At 41.7% G+C, this 21,177-nt stretch overlaps 1 protein-coding gene across 3 annotated transcripts; it reads left to right on the top strand.

Moving 5' to 3' along the window:
- Nucleotides 1-9,696: 9,696 nt before the first annotated feature.
- parp10 (poly(ADP-ribose) polymerase family member 10) lies at nt 9,697-20,632 on the top strand. Of its 3 annotated transcripts, XM_028964744.1 has the most exons (10): nt 9,697-10,252; nt 12,721-12,960; nt 14,470-14,691; nt 14,893-15,923; nt 16,019-16,228; nt 16,306-16,423; nt 16,499-17,467; nt 19,613-19,746; nt 19,843-20,017; nt 20,092-20,632. In XM_028964744.1, the coding sequence occupies exons 1-10, from the start codon at nt 10,081-10,083 to the stop codon at nt 20,388-20,390; spliced, it is 3,570 nt and encodes a 1,189-aa protein (XP_028820577.1). In that variant the 5' UTR covers nt 9,697-10,080; the 3' UTR covers nt 20,391-20,632. The 3 variants fall into 3 exon arrangements, 2 of the variants coding, with proteins under 2 accessions (XP_028820577.1, XP_028820578.1); XR_003743368.1 differs by lacking the exon at nt 20,092-20,632 and having other exon boundaries at nt 18,518-19,746; nt 19,843-19,856; XM_028964745.1 differs by lacking the exons at nt 19,843-20,017; nt 20,092-20,632 and having other exon boundaries at nt 18,518-19,748.
- Nucleotides 20,633-21,177: the final 545 nt, after the last annotated feature.

Raw genomic sequence — 21,177 nt, 5'->3', positions numbered from 1 at the left:
TGCTGATTGTGACCAATAGTAGGGCACCTGAACAGTGACTGGCACTACCTGTTTGGCTGCTACTTATACTCAGATACTGATTTCACAACAGAAACTCATTGTCAAAATGAATTAATTCCGCACATCATAGGTTACATGTCATGTCAGTCATGTCTCTTAGAATTCTCCCTTCCTGGGACAATGATGTTTATTACTCTGGGAAAAAAAATTCCTTATTCAGTTTGCATTTTCAAATTTTCATTGGTCAAAGACAATTTATTCAAAACTGCTGAAATTACTGACCTTTGTATTAGATCCTGTATTATTACATACATGTGGATGAATGATGGAGTGAGAAGTGGCACTGGGATGCATTTACTGCCACCATGTGTGTGTTGAAGCATCGTCCCCCCAAAAAGGACCATAGGAGCGTCATTACGTTTACATGAAATAAAAACATTATTTAGCATATCTTACCCTGGGTGTGGACAATTTCTTGGACAACAAATAATATGAAACATAGCAAAAAAAAAAAGAAAGAAAGAAAGCTGACACTTAAATGGGAAATGTCAGTTGTACACAGACAATAAAAAATAATTCTAATTGTTATAACACGTAGGCATGACACACTAGCAAAAGACAAATGACAGGACACCTGTGATGCATTTATACCAATAAAACAGGCTGATAACAATCAGGATCATCGGGAACACAAGAAAATGTCCAGAACGTGACAGAAAGCCAAGCCACGTTTCCACAAATGCAAAATGCATTTTCATATTTTATGACAGGTAGTCAGGCAGTCGGCTGGTGTTGCTGACCAACTGGAGCAAGCCCAGATCACAACTGCTGCCATGCGCTCTTCCCTCTTTACTCTGATGGAAATAGAGCTGTGAGTTCGACTGTCCATTTTCTACTGTATGACATCACAGATGTTTAAGTGATCTGCAATCACATTACATCAAGAACGCTTTTTAATCATATTTTTTCCCACCATTATTCAAGGCTTCTTTTGCATTATTTCTGCAGTAATTTTTCAACTTTGATGATCCCACAGATCCCATGAAAAATACTTTTTGAAAATGGTTGTTTAAGATCTGTTTTAAGAATAAAACACAAGCTAGCTAAAAATAATAATCACTGCAGAACTTGACCAAATAATTTTACATTATATCTACATTTATATTATTTATATAATTTATATTATATTTACATTTACATTATACACATATTAAAAAAACAACACCTATTATTTTTAATTAAAATAACTGCAATAAACAGTTTAGGTAAATCAATATTTGAGTCGTTAAATTAACAAAATTGCCTGCAGTTTATATAAACAGTGGTTTTGTTTTCACTGGGTTTGTATTGTGTTAGATTAATTTAAATTGTATCGGCTGAAATGAAAACCACTAGTGGTGGCCTAGCGGTTAAAGAAGCGGCCCAGTAATTGTCGGTTCGAATCCCGATCTGCCAAGGTGCCACTGAGCAAAGCACCGTCCCCACACACTGCTCCCCGGGCGCCTGTCATGACTGCCCACTGCTCATTGAGGGTGATGGTTAAAAGCAGAGGACACATTTCACTGTGTGCACCGTGTGCTGTGCTGTGTATCACAAGTGACAATCACTTCACTAAATAAAATATATATATATATATATATATATTGAAAACTGTGGATGAAAATGAGTGAATTTCCATTTTGACCGACTGAGTCAACTGAATTGATCAGCGTAATCCATGACTTTAAATGAAAAGAAATGACTTCAGAGGGGAAAAAAAGCCTGATTACGCGTAACTTATGCATTTAGATGTCAAGAGTTGCCACAAAGTGAGATGCGTTGTTTTTACAGTGTGTGACTCTTTAAGATGATGACAGATGAGCCTGGCAGACCAACATGTCACCGGATGCAGCTGAAAATGTGTCACACAGCAGGGCTGCGTTTTCAAGATTGCATGCAAGCTACCGCCTGTCACCACGGCCTACCAAAAAATGAAAAGAGTCTCGGAGTCTGTGGGAGCGCTGTTTATCGCCATCGCCTGACAGTCAACATCGCACATCTGCCGAGCGGATCCTAGACGTTCTGGGCGGTGCTGGCATGGTCTAAATATGCAATCTAGGCAATCAGAGCACAGGCTGTTATTTTCAGATTTTTTTTTTATGTTATCTGGGTTATGCAATTACCACTCTCACAAGCTCATCTGCATTTCAGGCATCTTGAGCTACTTCAGGTTTTGCAAACTACACAAAAATAGAAGGGCTCCTTTGCGTGGCTGTGACTGGTTTATTTCCTTGAGTGAAAGACTTGTGTAGCCATTTCACGTGAGCATTAGTAGCTGTATTTACATTAATCCTCAAATTGTGCCTAGAAATTAGAAATACATTTACATTTACATTTACGGCATTTCGGCAGACGCCCTTATCCAGAGCGACTTACAACGTGCTTTCAAGTTACCATCGATGAAGAGATCAATTCCGGTTCACTAGGACCCCAACTATGAATACATCTATTTAATTCACTCTGTTGTAGATTCTGTACACAAAGTTTGACAAGAAAATTACAATTTAATCTAAATATTCTTTAAAGAGGAAGGTCTTGAGCTGTCGTTTGAAGGTGCTCAGTGACTGAGCTGTTCTGACCTCGAGGGGAAGTTCATTCCACCACCGAGGGGCCAAGACGGAGAAGAGTCTAGATGAATGTTTTCCTTTTACCTTCAGAGATGGAGGGACCAGGCGAGCAGTACTGGAGGCTCGGAGTAAACGAGGTGCAGTGCGAGGTGTAATAAGGGCTGTGAGGTAGGATGGTGCTGCTCCATGTTTGGCTTTGTAGGCCAGCATCAGTATTTTGAACCTGATGCGTGCAGCTACTGGGAGCCAGTGAAGGGAACGTAGCAGAGGGGTGGTATGGGAGAATTTGGGAAGGTTGAAGATCAGTCGTGCTGCTGCATTTTGTATGAGTTGAAGAGGTCGGATGGTACATAGTGGTAGACCAGCTAGAAGGGAGTTGCAGTAGTCCAGTCGTGAGATTACTAAGGACTGAACCAGTAGTTGGGTGGCCTGGGTTGACAGGTAAGGGCGGATTCGTCTGATATTGTAGAGAAGGAATCTACATGAGCGGGAAAGATTGCTGATGTGAGTTGAGAAGGAGAGTTGGTTGTCTATTGTTACGCCAAGGTTGCGGGCTGTTGCAGAAGGAGAGAGCTGCGAGTTGTCTAGGTAAATAGCAAGATCCTGATGTGGTGAAGAATCTGCTGGAATGAATATTAGTTCAGTTTTGGTGGGATTGAGTTGGAGGTGATGGGCTGCCATCCAAGACGAGATGTCTGTTAGACATGCAGAGATTTTGGAAGCAGCATGAAGATCAGAGGGAGGAAAGGAGAAGAGGAGTTGTGTGTCGTCAGCATAGCAGTGGTAGGATAATCCATGTGAGGAAATGACCTCACCAAGTGATCTCGTGTAGAGGGAGAAAAGGAGAGGACCTAGCACCGAGCCTTGAGGGACACCAGTGGAGAGTCTACGTGAGGTAGAGGTGGATCCTTTCCAAGTCACTTGGTAAGATCGCTCATCAAGGTAGAAATAGAAATGATGCACAAATTGGAAATGTGCTATTTTAAAAATAAAGGTGCAGACGGTAGTGTTTCATGACATTTGTAAAACTGCAAATAAAAAATGTTGTTTTTTTTAGCGTTGCATCACCGTTTTGGAAAAGATGGCTGTAGTTTTATGCCGCTCTGTAATTAAAACACAGCTACATTCATTTGCAGGACTGGAAAAGACTGACCAATCAGCACACAGCTGAAAATTCAGATCCATCTAATAGAAATCCTGTCCTAGCTCAAAGTTTTCACCTTGCTATGGATTACCTGGTCACCCTATCTTAGGCGTGCGTATGTATCATCGCCGTGGTCATGGGATGCATTAGCACATTAGAAATGTTCTTGTGTTCGTTTCGGGGTCGGATGCGGTGTCAAAGTAAACGCAGAAATCTTAGTCGTGGGCTGAAAAAGGTGTCGGCAACATCGGGGTCCAAACGTAAGGCAGGCAAGGGCAATCCGAGAGAACTGTCAGGAACAAGGCTGTCGCTGTGAAACAGGGTCAGTCAAGAGAAAAGCTTACACAGACGCAATGGGATTCAACGAACGAGTTTGCGTTGTCCTCTTCTAGTTCTTCCACATTTATGCTCTGCGTTACCTTGGGTGCGGTACGCCCCTGTGCCCCCAATCGCCCATGACAGTATGATGAAACAGCAATACATTGGCATTTATGGTTCTGGCCATTCAAGAGTGATTAAGAAACCCACCCAAGTCTACCCGTTAACTGGGAATTTCTTAAGCATCAAACCTTGTACTGACACATATGACACTGGGGGATGAAAGAAGGGCTCTGCTCTCTTCACCTGGTATCAGATGATGGGTTGGGGAACCTGTCTCACAACTGAGAAAATGGGCCCTGCAGTATGATACCAACGGAGAGAAATAATAAATGGCACCCGGGGTTAATCATATCAGTTGCAAAGGGGGAATAAAGCTTCTTTCGCGCAGAATCTAAAAAAAAAGCAGGCCCCAGCAAAAAGAAACTGTTAAGTTGCTCCAACTTGACGGTGATCCTGGATATTGTCTACTGGGCCAGTGATTGATATTGTCATTGTGATACACGGCACACAGCAGACAGACACAAAATGTGTCCTCTACTTTTAACCCATCAACCTTACTGAGCAGTGGTCAGCCGTGACAGGCGCCCGGGGAGCAGAGGACCTTAGTGGCACCTTGGTGGTTCTGGATTTGATTACGATTCTGCTTCCTTACTCACTAGGCCACCACTGTCCTAATTTCTAAATTCGTGTCCAAGCAGTCATCCTACACCAATGCATTCTGCAACGTCTGAAGCATGGATCCAGGTGTCAAGAAACTTGTGCTCTCAAGAAATGTAGAAGACAAGCAAAGGTTGCTGTTGTATATGTAGTTATATTATTGTTATATTAAACATATTTCCGGTGTCCATTCATGGTAACAACCTTATTGTAGTTAAATAGTTCAAAACAGGAAAGTTGATGTTTCCTCTGTCAAAGTCAAATTTAGTCAACCAGAGACGAGACTGGATTTGTAGCTTGCAAAAAGATATTGCGCAAATGGAATAACATGCAACACAAAACATGAAAAGGTGTACAGTGTATATGGTATATGACATGGGTGGAAGTAGCCTAGCGGGTAACACACTCACCTCTGAACCAGAAGACCCAGGTTCAAATCCCACTTACTACCATTGTGTACCTGAGCAAGACACTTAGTTGTCCCTGTAACTACTGATTGTAAGTTGCTCTGGATAAATGCCGTAAATGTAAATATAGTATGATAATAACGGTTATTTGACATGATATGATGATAATAATAACACATTAGTAAAGAACTGGTTAAAAAAAAAGTTCCATCTGTGTTGCTGTGTTCCATCCTCTTTCTGTCATTCCTCATCTTTTTGTCAAAGCCCATATTCCCTGTTTGTTTTATTAAAGGCCAATAAAACACAAGATAACATGTTAGAAATTTATAAGGGACAAATCTTTCATCGATATCACATTTGTTTTTAGTCTCTTGTTGTTTCATAACATTTCACAATACAGTGTTTCTCAAATGCTAAAACTCATATTACAAACGTTTCCTCCATGTTCCCCAATGTCTAAACACAACACCCTTTTCTAAAGCTACATAAACACAACCACACATTCTCACTTCAAAACTCAAATTTCACACCAAAAGAGCAGCTCGAAGCTTCCAAAAATGTAAACACTATACACATCATTACACACTACAGCAAAACAATTGAAAACACAATGCTCAGTTTGTGAGAAGGTTCTGTTTCATTACTGCCAGTGCATATTTTTAGACACTTTACAGTAACGGATGTTCTTAGGTCTCTGCAGAGAATTAGGCCTTTGGAATTGTTTCATATGTATAAATCTATAAAGAATTCTGCATGTACACTACTGTAACACAACTCAATGCAAAAACAGAATCTATTGCACACAACAGTATTCTTGAAAACATGATCAGGGTGTGAAGGTTTTTTATTTATTTTATTCACACTACAATCACTGTGCGGCATCATGTCGCTGATATGCATTGGGCCACATCACCTCATCCACATTGCAGGCTATATTGTCTCTTGCCAGGCACCGAGGGAAAAAAGCCCTGGAATGGCGAATCCATCCTTGGAAGGCCTCCACTGGGATGTCACCACAGGCCAGCTCCATTGCCCTTAGGAGGTAGTGTATGGTTGTCTGTCATAAACCTTCCATCTCCACAATGAGAAGAACTCCTCTATAGGGTTCAGGAAAGGGGAGTAGGGTGGCAGACAGACGTTTACTGTTGGTGGTGAACCACTCTCTGATTTGGTTTGTTCTGTAGGAGTGGACATTGTCCCAAAGGATCACATAAATGTGATGTGCGGGCCCAGGATGGTGTTGTTGGCAGTCCAGGAGGATGTCTTTTAGCTTCTCTAGGAAGGTGAGGAGACATTGACATCCTCCATGCCGGTGGACAAGCCTGCTCTCGAAGTTGACATTATCGGCAATGACATTGTCTCTGATCTCCTGGAGTCTGATGAGGTTGTTCTCACAAACCATATCCACAATGAGGGTTTCTTGTGCCACTGTAAATATGGCAACCCTCCCACCTCCTATGTGGCATTCTTTCAACTCTAAAGAAAGAAACATGTGTGGTAGTAGTAGCCTAGTGGGTAACACACTCACCTATGAACCAGAAGACCCGGGTTCAAATCCCACTTACTACCATAGTGTCCCTGAGCAAGACACTTAAACCTGAGTGTCTCCAGGGGGGGACTGTCCCTGTAAGTCGCTCTGGATAAGGGCGTCTGATAAATGCTGTAAATATTGTACTCGTCCGTAATGATGGTTTGAGGTTGTCTTGCTCTCCCTCCTGGACGTTCTCCTCTCCCTTGTGGGCCTCCTTCCTCCTCTGATTTGAACTCCTCTTCCTCGTTGGCCTGCTCCTCTTCTTCCATGGCCAGCTCTTCTCCTTCCTCTGACACAAATTCCTCTTCCCCTGATTCTGCCTTCATCCATTGTGTTTGGAATCTTCAGCCAACTGTGCACTCTGACCTTGCTTTTATACATGTGGTCACAGCATTAGCAACAAGTGTCTTGAATTTTGAGTCGTTGCATGTAAACTGAGCATTGTGTTTTCAATTGTTTTGCTGTAGTGTGTTCATTGTGTTCAAATATTGCTGACTGTGGCAAGCATTTTGCATCAAATTAGCAGAATTCTTGTGTTTTAGCGAGGAAAAATGTGTTTAGATTTATGAGAACGGAGGATTGTGTTTTGTGAATTGTGTCTTCATGTGAAATTGTGTTTATGATGTTGGAAAATGACGGCTAGATTTAGTAAATGTGTTTAGACAACTGGTCATTTGGTTTAGAGGATTGGCTTTTGTGTTTTAGCATTTGAGAAAAACTGTAATATGGGTTCAGGAAGCAGAACTGCATTTGTTCTAAAAATATTATAGTTAGAATAATAATCACATGCCTAAATATGACGCTTTTTATTTGTAGCTGCCAGAGCCCATCTCACAGGCAGGGGCGGTCCTAGCCCGCTTGGTGCCCTGGGCGAACACCCTCCCTGTGGTCCAAATCATACTGAATTTAACCAGGTAAACATATACGGGGCTTAGAGCTTTTTTCTTGTCCATATTCCATCTGTGTTCATTTTGCACTCCAGTATCAACACCCATCCTCCAACCCGACGACCGCCACAATGTACATGAATAGACACTTTAGTGCGCAGATTCGGTTTGCATTTCACACAACCCAGGAAAAATGAATCGTGACACAATACAATGAATGAATAAAACGTGCTTTATTTGAAAGCAGCCCGCCCCATCCCCCTTTAGACAGGTGTGAGACTCTGGCCCAGCAGCAGCAGTAAGCAGGCACACAATTTTACATGTGAAATGTCCATATTCATCATAAATCTATGTGCACATGGGACAGGGAGCAAGCCACACTGTCGTGTCTAATATTGTTTAGCAATTTTTCTCTCTGGGTCGCATTGTGGCGCAGCGGTTAGGGACAGGGCCTCGCACCTCAGAGTTTGACTCGAGGCTAATACAACATATACTACTTTTGAGATTTTTAACAAATACCTTGATAAAAAAAAAAAATAAAAAAAACAGTAGGGATTTGATTGCCGTTTGCCAGAGTTCAGAACCGGTGGAGCTGAGTGGTCAGCTTTTTCTGAAAGAGTTCATCAGCATGCTACCATCTACTGGCTGAAGTATGTATTGTAAATACCGTTAAACCTTTCTATACAGAATTTTTTTTCGAAAATGTACTGAAGAATGGGTACTCGCTACATTACTCCTCCCTTAATAAAGGTCCCTAGGCCACTAAATGAAGCATGCCAGGTACCAGTGTTGTCTGTGGGGCTGAGTAGGAGGAAGAGAGGGGTCCCCTTACATGGAACTAGTCTGTCACCTAGTGGGCATCTGAACCCAATTGGTCCACCCACTGATTGTCCAACTCTTTCCCTCCTTCCTCTGTCCTAGTCTAATTCATCAACCATACTAGATCACCAAGTCATACTAACACAAAGTACAGATATAAAATATGGTCAGTTCTGCATTAACCTTATATGGTTATAATGGTTTCAAACAAACATTGTGTATTACAAAATAACTATTTGTTTTGTCAGTATTAACACCTGCAAAATCCAGTAATGGAATATACTTTACAGATTTGTCCCTTTAAAGAAATTGGCCAAAAAAAGTGTATTTTTATTATTTGCAAACTATTTGTCAATTCAATATTTATTTACTTTAGTAAAATGTGAATATTAATAAGTGTGTCATGATCTGACTCTAGGGAGGGATATGCTGGTTCGGAGTTGTCATGTTGTTAATGTGGTGCTCCAGATTACCTTGATTGTATAATGTATGGTTATGAATGGCTATGCCTATTGGCTCGTGTCGCTGTTTTGTCATAGTCATTCTCCTGTCTGTTCATGCGCTTGTGTTTGTCATTTTTAATAGTTGCTCCAATCACTTCTCACCAAGCTGCCTGTTGTAGATTGGCTTGTCCCAATCTAGTCCCTGGTGTGCTTAAATGGAGTCTGACCATTTTTAGGCACCATTAATACAGGTAATGAGTAAAGGATAGAAGAGCTTCTTAAAGAAGTAGTAACAGGTCTACAAGGGCCAGAATTGTTGCTCGAAGGGGCTAAATACTTATTTTCTGCACCATATAGAAACAAATTATTTAAGATTTCATCATTGTTCCTTTTGTTGGGTTGATGGTGTAGGCAGGTTTGTTTTTTTTTTTTTTGATGGGGTGAAAATGCAACACACATGTAAGTGCCACAGAAATGCAAGTTAATATTCATGGGAGAGAGGAGAAGAAACCTAGTGAAAAATTTTAATAAAACACCCCTTATTTTTTAAGTCGAGGAACTTCAAGTGTTTTAACTTGGTAGTAGCGTAGTGGGTAACACACTCGCCTATGAACCAGAAGACCCAGGTTCAAACCCCACTTACCATTGTGTCCCTGAGAAAGACACTTAACCCTAAGTTGCTCCAGTGGGGGACTGTGCCTGTAACTACTGATTATAAGTCGCTCTGGATAAGGGCGTCTGATAAATGCTGTAAATGTAAATGTAAGCCATAGATGGCGGGTGCGCGCGCCGCGTGACGTCACGTGGCGCGCCCGACGCACTCGAACCAGGAAGTTCACTCGAACCAGTTCCAGCTACGTTGGGAAACCCGGGAGCAACGCCGACACGACACGTCTACAACCCGATTACTTCTTTAGATCACCTGACCGGCAACGTTTCTCGCCGCCTTACTACGCGTTATAACACAATTCGCGCTGCCTGCTGCGCGGTTGCGTTATTCCAGCGCCTTGGCGACGATACTTTCACTTTCGTTTCGTCCTTTTTTCCTGCCGAGCTTGAACGTCGGTGGCGTCGAGCGCTCACGACATACGACAAGGCGCCAACGAGCGTGTTTCTGAGTAAATAATCAGTAAAGGACGCCAGATCGAACTCTTGAGATGACGGTGACGGGGGCGTAGTGCCGCGGCTCGAGTTCGCCAGGCGGGATGGACGGTGGAAGCGCGGAGGAGCGGACCCTGGAGGTGCTCGGCGTGGCCGAGAAGACCCACGACGAGCTGCTTAAGCTGTACTTCGAGAGCAAGCGCTCCGGGGGAGACGCGGTCGCCTGTCTGCAGCGACGGGGTTCCAGGGCCACGGTGGTGTTCGAGAGTGCTGAAGGTAAAAAAAAAAATAAAATAAAACGTCCTGGTCCACTTGTTACTGCGTGTTTGGAGAGTTTCTGCTCTGAAGCTGTGTCTGCGGTGAACGCACCTTTTAAACGGAGCTACGCGAGATGATTGTGTATAATTGGCGTGTATAATTGGACCACCACGCATGTTTCCGGCGGGGGGCGGGACTTCGTGAATCCGGTTCCGCGCATGCGCGCACGTACGCAGCGTTTAGGGCCTGGCCGTAAGACAAATTTCAAATTCAAGTTTTATTTGTCACGTACACAGTCATACACGGTATGATATGCAGTGAAATGCTTTTGCGGCGGCTATAGACCTCAATATTGCAAATATTGCAAGTATTCAACTGATGAAACAATATGCAAATATTGCAAACATAACCATATATTACCATTTTTAAACATAAAATATGTGTAACAGGGAGGGCGAAGGTGTGCAAATGTGTAAAGTAAAGTGAAACCCTGGGGGGGGATTGTGTCCAGAAGTGAATGAAAGTGCTGGAGTGTATTAGAGTTCTGTCCTATGAAGTGATGTGGTTGTTGAGAGGTGGTATAGCCTGCGGGAAGAAGCTCCTCCTCATCCTCTCTTTGTTGGACTTCCTGATCGCAGCAGAGACAACAGTCCATTTTTGGGGTGGCTGAGGTCATACTAGCACCAAAACAACAAATCAGCCTGTTCAAAACGTAGTTTTATTATTTTGGTTCCGGTTCATTACGCATAATTTTTTTGTATATATATTCCAGGGGTCCACAATGTTAATTCATTTGATGTGATTTTTATGTTGAGGTCAAACGTGAAGCACTTTTATTTTACAAAAGGAAGAATGTGTAATATTGTGAAATAGTTCTTTGCATGAAATGCGCATATTATTTACATGTAGATTGTTTACAAAAGCAAAGAGTAAATGCCTAAGCACTTTGTTGAAGTTATTAAATATGATTTGTCATATTCCAGGTTATTTTTTCCCAACCACTCCATAATCACATAGTTTTTTTATGTGAATAAATATGTTTATTACAGATAAAAGAGAATTCAGAAAAATTAAGGAAATTTAGGAAAAAATAAAAACAGATTTAACTTGGCCCTAAGCATGTTGCTGTTTTGAAGCTGGACAGGATAAAACTCTTCTAGCATGGTGGGTTAGTGCAGCCGAACAATTTAGTACAAAGCTTTGCTTTAATTTTCCTTGCCTGTGGTTCACGGACTGGCGACATTCTCCTTCAGGGAAAAATAAAAGCGAATAGCTGGGGCCACATGATCAAATTTCATCTTCGGCTTTCACCTCTAGATAGTGAAACTTAGTTTCCTTCAGTTTCCACGACATATCGATTGGGTGACTTTAATATAAATGATAATGTTCATATATGACAGGTTACAAGGCAGTATTTAAGGGACAGTTCTCTTTATTTAATTAAAATAAATACTGCTGTGATGTAATACACACACACACACACACACACACACACACACACACACACACACACACACACATATATATATATATATATATATATATATATATATTAGAGGTAGGCATAGATTAATTTTCTTAATCTAGATTAATCTCACTGTAATCTTGGAATTAATCTAGATTAATCGGAAAACTCGTTCTCGCCCCCTACAGTGCAATTCGGCTAGGTATACATCCACGCTAAAATATCAAGGTGAAAGTCATCATAGTGTAGCGGTTCTTCTTCTGCGTTGTGTAACTTTTTGATTTCGTTTATTGAACCACAAATGATGAGCTGACACCCAAGAAATTTGTATTTCTTGTGTATTTGTGTATTCTGTACAAAAAGCAAGGTCGCGTCAGAACATCGCGTCTTTCTGCACCTCTCTCTACAATATACAGTATTAAAAAAACATAAAAAATATTCACAAATTAACACACATGCAAAATATTCCTAATATGTACATAAATTAAAATGAAAGAAATAACTTTTTGCACACAAACTACACGCACCTCTCACGACTCACGCCATGTGTCCAAGAGACCTGAACCGGGTCTCAAAAACAAAATATAAGTCTTTAGAAAATAAGAATATAAAAGACACAAGAAAGAAGGAATATACTTATAAATCTAGTGTAACCATTTAACTCCGGCACAATAGCTTGTATAGTATAGACCCAGCTCCCAACCCAACTTTGTGAATAGATTAACGGCGATTTTTTTTTTTTTTTTTTTTTATCGCCCGATAAGAGTCTCACGTTAACGCAGCACGTTAACGCCGATAACGGCCCACCACTAATATATATATGTATATATTATAAAGATATGCAACTTTGTGTGTATGTTTTGTGCCCAAGATGTATATTAATATATATTGCCCAATATATATTAATATATATTAATAATCATTTATATATATCCTTAACGATGAGATCACTGATATTGAATTTGAGCAGATTTTTTTGTATATCACAGCTGTATAAACATTTTTATGTGTTTTCCCAAAGTCGCTGCCAGAGTTTTGTCAAAAGACTCCCACGTCCTCAGTGGCGTTACACTAACGGTACGAAGGAAAGCTTCGAAGGATCCTCAGAGGCTTCTTCTGCACGGCCTGGACCCCGCCACCAGCGATGAACTGGTAGAAATGTATGTGGAGAATCTAATGGAGGTGGAGCCTGAAGAATATGCCCTTTATCGGTCAGCGGGAAACAACCTAACCATCATCCACTTTCACCAACCGTATTCAGGTTTGGTCTTCCTAGTCTCAGCATACTTTCATACAATATCACAAGTGTGGCACATTAACAGTAATTACTTTTTACTTCATAATATGTTTGTGTATGTTCCCCACAACTATGTACCACTGTTTAATAAGTGTCTGAACATTTCATAATCAATTATGAATATTGTTCTTACCAAAAATATATGAAACTGAAAAGGCATTATTTTCAAACTGGCACTAAGCTCAGCACCAAGATTTATCTTGAATGTTTAAAGGTCCCTACCATGAAAATGTCACTTTGTGAGATTATTTAACATTAATATGACTTCCCCTAGCCTGGCGATAGGTGTAAAGAGTGCTTCACCATTAAGAGAGTGGCAGATCAGACGGTGGAATTTCCCACCCCTCCCCTAAAAAAGGAACTCCACCGACTGTCATAGCTTCCAAACGTGCAAAGCATTACAGTTGTTCAGTTATTGGATGTAAAAATGAGCACACGTGTGTTCCATCACGAGAGCCTCTGAAGAACCAGTGGATTAATTAAATGTTTTTGGAAAAACGCTGACGTCCTGTCTGAACCAAACATTGTGGTTGGTGAATGGTGTTGATGACATCATTTCCACAAATGCCCACTCACTTCTATAGGCTGCTCTCCACCTCGTCCCGTCTCTCTCCTCCTCATTTGCATTTAGCGACAGACACCGTGACAAATCTCATTGCGGAACTGGATGAAAGTGGCTGTAATTGAGCACCACATCTAAATTTAGGAAAGATACTTCAGATGCAGTATAAGTGGATCATTAAGACCAATATAAAGGCAAAAAAATTCAGGAGACCTTTAATCATGTTGATTGGCTGAACATGACAACCGTCAACCATCAGACTCCTCCCGTTTTTAACTGTTCATAAAAACATTATCATATTGTGAAGTGAAGCGGTGGTAGTGGTCTAGTGGGTAACACACTCGCCTATGAACCAGAAGACCCGGGTTCAAATCCCACTTACTACCATTGTGTCCCTGAGCAAGACACTTAACCCTATGTTGCTCCAGGGGGACTGTCCCCTGTAACTACTGATTGTAAGTCGCTCTGGGTAAGGGCGTCTGATAAATGCTGTAAATGTAAATGAAGCGATTGTCATTGTGAAGCACAGCACACGGTGACACGGTGAAATGTGTCCTCTGCTTTTAACCCATCACCCTTGGTGAGCAGTGGGTAGCCATGACAGGTGCCCAGGGACCAGTGTGTGGGGACGGTGCTTTGCTCAGTGGCACCTTGGCGGTTCGGGCCGATTACGGGTCCATTTCCTTAATTGCTACTTCACCACTACCCCGTTTCAAGATACTGATAGCAAACAAGCCGTCCTTTCTTTATTAATGCATATCCTGAGGACAACGCCTTACATTACACACGTGAAGTCCCCCATAGATGCTTAGCCTCAGTTTTAAAATGGTGCCCTGAATGTGGATATGGATTTTTGACGTCCATAATTGTGATTCATTTTAAATATATATCCCTTTATTATACAATGGCAGATTTTCTGAAGCTTTCTCAAAACGTGGCCAGGAGAACACTGGAAGGAGCACAGCTCTTTCTGGAGCAGTTAGAGCGCACAGATGCCATCTTGGTGGAGAATGTTTCCCCCGGTGTCACTGAAGATGTGCTCAGTCAGTATTTTGAGAATTGTGGCACAGAGGTGATGGAGATCAGCATGGTGGCTGAAGGTCTTGCTAAAGTCTCATTCAAGGACTTTGAATGTAAGTGTCATCAAACCTGAAATTACATGAACAATAAAAAAACAATTAAAAAACTCATGGACAATATATCTTGGATTAAAAAATATATATACTGTGTAATCAAGTAGCTGGTTAGATATTCCTGAGAAGGTAGGAAACCTTCAGCTACGTTATATATAGCCTTATGTATTTTGAGGTAAATATTATTTTATTTCATAACAGCTGTAGATGAGATCATGAAGATGCCCCACAGATGTAGAGACTTGGAGTTACGGATTAAGCCCTATTTTGACTTTCTTCTGCCGGATACAAGCAACTTGCTGGTCAGTTGCCCGAGTGGAGCAGCAGATCCTGTTCCCATGGAGACTGAGGAAATGCCTGCATCTGTCTCCACACTTCCATCTACCATGACTGCGCTTACGGTGTCTGGAAACGCTGCCATTTCTGAAACCCCAGCATCACCCGCACACCTAAACGATGAGGTGACCTATACAGCCAGAGCAAAGGAAAAGGTCCAGTCACCTGCAGCCAGTGCCAAGCCAGCTTTCAGTCACATTGATGTCCCCGACCCACTCAAACTCCACCTGTTTGAGGCAAGTCGCCTGCCTGAGAAGCTCCGGTCTGAAAACCCTGACTTTGATCTCCATGTCACCGTAGATGGAGTAAAGGTCGTCGGCCCTGACCAGCTAGGTGTGGAGAGGGTGAAGAACTCAATACTGGAGTTCTTGAGTTCCATTGCTCAGGCGCACTTGACCTTTGACAAAATGTTCTCAGAGTTCCTGGCTAAAGAGGAAGTGAAGCAAAAGATTTTAGAAGAGTTGAAAGAACAGAATTTGCCGTCTAACTACGAGGTGTCAGGCCCTGTCGTGGTGGTGACGTCTCTGTCCCTGAGCATGGTGCACCAGGCCTGCAACTCCATCAAAGCTCTGATATCCCAGTTCAGCTTGCCTGTGGAGGAAACCTATGAATGCATGCTCTACTGCCAAGAGTGGCCTGCCTTTCTCTGCACACTGGACTTCTGCTCGGTTTTCATCACTGACATTGGCAGGAAGATCACTGTGGTGACCATGAAGGACATGGAGGAGGAGAAACAGACGGCTATCATTCAGTTCCTCACCACACCCGTCCAGAAGGACACCGTAATACTCATGGAACCAGGGATGCTGAACTACCTGCAGATTTTTTACAGCCATCTCCTGGCGGAAATGAATCAGGTCACTTTGTTACCGCTTGAGTCTGGAGATGGACTGAGTGTATGCAACCTTTCTTACTATTTAAAATTGGCTGTGCATATTGTAATTAAAAATGAATATAAATGAATATTTTCGTGATTCCTTTCACCTGGCAGATCAGCGGTAATGCTGGAGCATGTCAGACTGCAGAGGAGGTCTTGCATGGCTTGATCGACGCTGTCTGCACCAAGACCATCAGAGTCTGCCGACCTGGCATAGCTCGGTTTCTGGTTGGGGAGGAGGGGACCAGCATCTTGCATGAAATGCAGTCAAAGTTCCAGGTGCACATAAGCATGGATCAGGTTCACTGGGAAACCACGAATGAGGTAGGCATTTTTTTTTCTCTGTTGATTTTGCACAGCAACAGCACTAACGATATCCATTCCTTTGTATTTGTTTTTAGGATATTTTTGAAGGCGCGTGGAAAATTATGTCGCATCAGAACTTCCCAAGGGCTTTCAGTGATACAGGAACACCAACTGGCTTGAGTGCAACAAACCTCACTGGCGATCCTGAGAGGGGTATGTCTCCATAGATGTGATCTTTCTTCAAAAAATAAGTTTTATTTAATTTATACTTTTATTTTTTCCTCTCAGTCCATATTGAAGAAGCCAAGCAACTTTTGTCTGCCATTGACGGAGCCAAGGGACAGATGTCAGGGACTAATAGTGTATCATCCATGAGTGAAGAGGAGGACCTTTACACTGCGGACCCCAACATGCAGGCTGAGGACCCAGCCCCAACAAGCTCTCAGATTCAACATACGGCTTCCCCCTTGGTGGCCCAGGCCCTACCAGCCACAAACACGTCCAACCTGGAGGAGGATGCCCGCCTCTCTCTTGCAATTCAGTATTCCATGGAGACTAATGTGAGGTCTTTTGCTGAGGACGAGAAAGATCTGCAAGAGGCTTTGGAGCTTTCCTTGAGAGGTAGCACTGGACCTGAACTGTCCAGGGAAAATTCATTGCTGAACCAGGCAGTGGAGGCATCTCTGAAGGACTGCATTCGGATGGCCAATGTTGTTGAGATCTCAGTATTTGCTGGTTACAGCACAGACTTGATACGTGTGGACATTGCGCTGGGGAAGAAGGTGACACAGCGACAGTGTGAAGAGCAAGTGTCTCACAAAAATTTGAAGAACCTCTCAGAATATTACAAGCGGTGCTTGGACCTCATCATGAGGAAGCATGCAGTGGAGATCCGTGTGGATGGAACAACTGTGACTGTCTCTGGGTTCAAGGACTATGTTGCTGAGGCCTTACCGGATGTGAAAAACCTTTTAAAGAGGATCTCTAACACTGTATCTGACCCTGAAGTACTGACGAGTGTGCAGTGGGTGCGGAACGAACAAGGAACAATGGCAGCCACGCCATACCTACCTGAGGCAACAACTTACATCGAGAATGCATGGAAGATGAAACAGAAAAAAATTGATATTCTGTTTGATGGCCAGCCTTACAAAATTGACTTTGAGAACATGCAAGAGACCAGTGTTTTGTCCGGGAAATCTTTGACAATTGCTAGAAAACTGCTCAGTCCAGGGGACCTTTCAGCAGTTATACCAGGTACCAACATCCTGTATTATCTTATGATTTATCTATGAGATTAGTTGAGATTATTTAACATTAATACGAGTTCCCTTAGCCTGTCTATGGTCCTGCAGTGGCTAGAACTGGTGATGGGTGTAAAGCGTGCTTTGTCCATTCAGCTCTGCCGTTCATAGAGCGGCAGCTCAGATGGTCGGATCTGGAATTTGTCCCCTTATGACATCATAAGGGGAAAGGTACCTCCTGTTTCTCATGCTCTTTAAAACATGATCTCCACCGAATGTCATGGCTTCTAAACGTAAAAAGCATCGTAAAAATGAGCACAAATGTATTTTTTGTCTTTAGTTCCGTCGTGCAAAACTGTCACTGAAGAACTAGTGGGTCAACTGTATTTTTTCTGGAAAAACACCGACACGATTTACTGTTTGCACCAAACATCGTGGTTGGTGAATTGATGATGTAATTTTTCGCGAATTCCCACTCGCATAAATAGGCCGCTGTCCTCCTCATTTGCTTTTAAAGCTAAAACGTCGCTAAAATCTCATTGTGGGACTGGATCAAAGTGGCTGTAATTCTGCACCAATTTCAGAAAGAGACTTCTGATACAGTATTAGGGGACCAATAAGACCCATATAAAAGCAAAAATGCGTAGTATTGCGCATTGTTGAGCTGTTTAGCTCGATATGTCCTGATGGTCCACGCGTGTATCTTTGCCTTGTTTCTGTAGAATTATCACTGTTTAGGATATTGTGTGTAATTCCCCCTATACTCCACTCTCACTGAACTGGAATCCAGGTGGCACCAAGGGAAACCTTGACTTTTGGGAACGTTTTGTTTTGGGACTCAGCTGAAGGAAAAACTGTCCAGATTTTTGTGTAAAACAGGAAATCCTTGTGAGAGATGCTCTGACTGCTGGAATGTACCCACACCTGAAGACCAGCTCAGCTGTTCATTTAATGTGATCAAGCCTACACAGGGTTTCTGTATTAAAATGATGCAGCAGTGAGACCGATGTGGTCCTTTTCAAAGTTGAAAGTGGGTAAAACCACACTACACCTTTCTCTGCAGGTCGTGGACACCTCTGCCAGTAAAATAAATCCCAGTGAATTGTCCCTTCCCAGTCACATTGAATGAAGAGCTGTATTAGTCTGCGGGGCCAGAGCTTCTCTCACCACAATGTCCCAGTCGCTGTAAGTTCAGTAAATGCTGCAACATCCTGTCTTGCCTTTTTCTTTTCCTTCACCTGCGAGAAAACAACAGTGGATATTCACAGATGCCCTGGGTGCCACAGGCAACCGCTGCAATTTAATTCAGTGAGTGGGGGAATTGCACACAATACACAATACAATACGAATCCACCGAGTGACAGGTTCATTTTGTGATATATCCCATCTATTTTATTTATAAAGCACATTTAAAATATACAGAGATGAAGCCAAAGTGCTTTATATTTCATAAAATAAGACATAAAACAAATAAACAACATTAACCAAAACGTTTTTAAAAATAAAATAAATATGTAAAACAAAGTAATAGGTTAACGCATTGCAAAACGTGTAAACAGCTTGCTTATGTTTTTTTTACTTTAATAACACAGTAATTTTATTGTTAATATTATTATAATATTTGGAAATATACTGAATAGTACTTTGGGTATAGTAGGGTAGTAGTAGCAGCCTAGTGGGTAACAAACTTGCCTATAAACCAGAAGTTCCAGGTTCAAACCCTGAGCAAGACACTCAACTCTGAGTGTCTCCAGGGGGGAGACTGTCCCTGTAACTACTGATTATAAGTCGCTCTGGATAAGGGCGTCTGGTAAATTACGAAAATGTACTGAATATTTGAAATGGGTAAAATATTGAATCTTTCAGATACAACTTGTAGTTAAGTATGAATTATCTTAGCTGTGGAGTAGTTAAACCACCATTTTCCCTTCTGTGCAAGAACATGTATGATCTAGCGTGTGTTGGTCTTGCATTTTAAAATGAACAGCATTGACTGTCCTTTTTTTCTTTATTTTTGTGTTCTTCACCGCTGTACGCTGATGAGATTGTAATGTTGTGGTAATACCTAAAAAAAAGTAAATTTGGTACAAATACGTTTATGGTTATTCAATAATACTGTTAATCTGTGTTCTTCCAACTTGTGCATTTCTTTGATCAGACACGGAGTACAGCTTTTTGTCTGACATGCCAAATGTGTCCCATGTGGATGAGAGCTCAGATGAGTTTCAAGACGTGGTCAAGGAGTTCTACGATACCATTGAGGAATACCATAATAAAATAAGAATAATAAAGGTGAGCATTTAAACATTTCAATACACTGAAAGTAATATAAATAAATATGTATGTTTTACTTTAAAAATAAATACATTTCTCCCCAAAAACTCATAGGTAGAAAAAATCACAAATTCGCTCCTGTACAATCAATACAAGCTTAAGAAGGCCAGCATGTTGGCGAACCCCACCAGCGTGGGTGTGGAGCGCACATTGTTCCACGGCACAAATGAGAGGAGTGTGAAGGAGATCTGCGTTCACGGCTTCAACAGAAGCTTCTGCGGGAAGAACGGTACGGGCTTTTCGTGCAGGTTCATTTTGCACATATGAAAGCAGATGTGGAATAACATTCTTATTCTTTCGCAGCAACCGTGTATGGACAGGGGGTCTACTTCGCTGTAAACGCTGGCCTCTCTGTCTCCGACACGTATTCTCCACCGAACGCGGATGGACACAAGTTTGTGTTCATGGTAAAGGTTTTGACGGGGGATTACACAGTCGGGCAGCATGAGATGAAGGCAGCGCCACTAAAAGAAGACTCTGCGATTCCTCTGCGGTTCGACAGCGTCACAGACTCCATGTCAAGGCCAACGCTGTTTGTGATCTTCAACGACACCCAGGCCTACCCAGAGTACCTGATCACATGCCAGAAAATATACCGTTGAGTTGAAAGAAGAAAGAAAGGCTTTTGTCTAACTTCTCTTTTTAGTTTCTCAAAATATGTACAAGATATCAGAATATCATGGTCACCAATTTTTTTCCATTTTGAAAACTGGATTGTCAGCCCAAACAGTTTAGTTTAAAGGCCCTATCGTTTTTAGAGTTATTATGTTCCACATAATGTTTTTTTTAGGTGTATTGTTAAAAAATTATGGTGTACATTAATAAAAACTGTTACACTGGAAAAGGTGAAAAGAATGTTTTAATTTCACTATTCACAGCTTCATGAGACTTTGGGCGCAGTACACTGCAGAGTGTATTTTAAGACAACTTAAAATTTTGTTAAAATAGCAAACCATTAAGAATGAATAAAAAAAAATCTTGATAATTATTGGAAATTATGAAGAAATACTTGAAACAAATGTAACAGACTGGCTTTAATATTTGATGGCGTTCAGCGACAAATTGTTGAGCCACAAAGGCCCAAATATTTGTTGACCAGCAAGAAATATCGGACATTCACTTGACATGAATGGAAAGAACACATTTTCCACGTACGTCTGGAATCTGTGCGGCTGTAGTAAAGGGGTGGATATTTTTTCTCCCCCCTTTCTTTTTCCCGTCTATTTTGAAGAAACGCGTACATACAAGACATCTGTGGACAAGAACGTCTGCTAAATGCCGTAAATGTGAGATTTCTCAGGAAATTAACGCTCAGTTGCAATTAACGCGATTTTGTCCCGCAGCGTAATGGTTTTAATACGCGTTACATTTATGAACGACTGTACTTTC

Source organism: Denticeps clupeoides, chromosome 20, assembly GCF_900700375.1.
Source record: "Denticeps clupeoides chromosome 20, fDenClu1.1, whole genome shotgun sequence".
NCBI lineage: Eukaryota > Metazoa > Chordata > Actinopteri > Clupeiformes > Denticipitidae > Denticeps > Denticeps clupeoides.
Note: the sequence above shows the minus strand (reverse complement) of the source record. Positions and strands in the feature narration are given on the sequence as shown.

Excerpts from the sequence above, each read along its gene's own strand:
- parp10 (XM_028964744.1), top strand. The coding sequence starts at position 10,081 with ATGGACGGTGGAAGCGCGGAGGAGCGGACCCTGGAGGTGCTCGGCGTG. Across the intron at positions 16,424-16,498 it reads CACTGGCGATCCTGAGAGGG|TCCATATTGAAGAAGCCAAG; the intron begins GTATGTCTCCAT and ends TTTTCCTCTCAG. Across the intron at positions 17,468-19,612 it reads CCTTTCAGCAGTTATACCAG|ACACGGAGTACAGCTTTTTG; the intron begins GTACCAACATCC and ends TTCTTTGATCAG.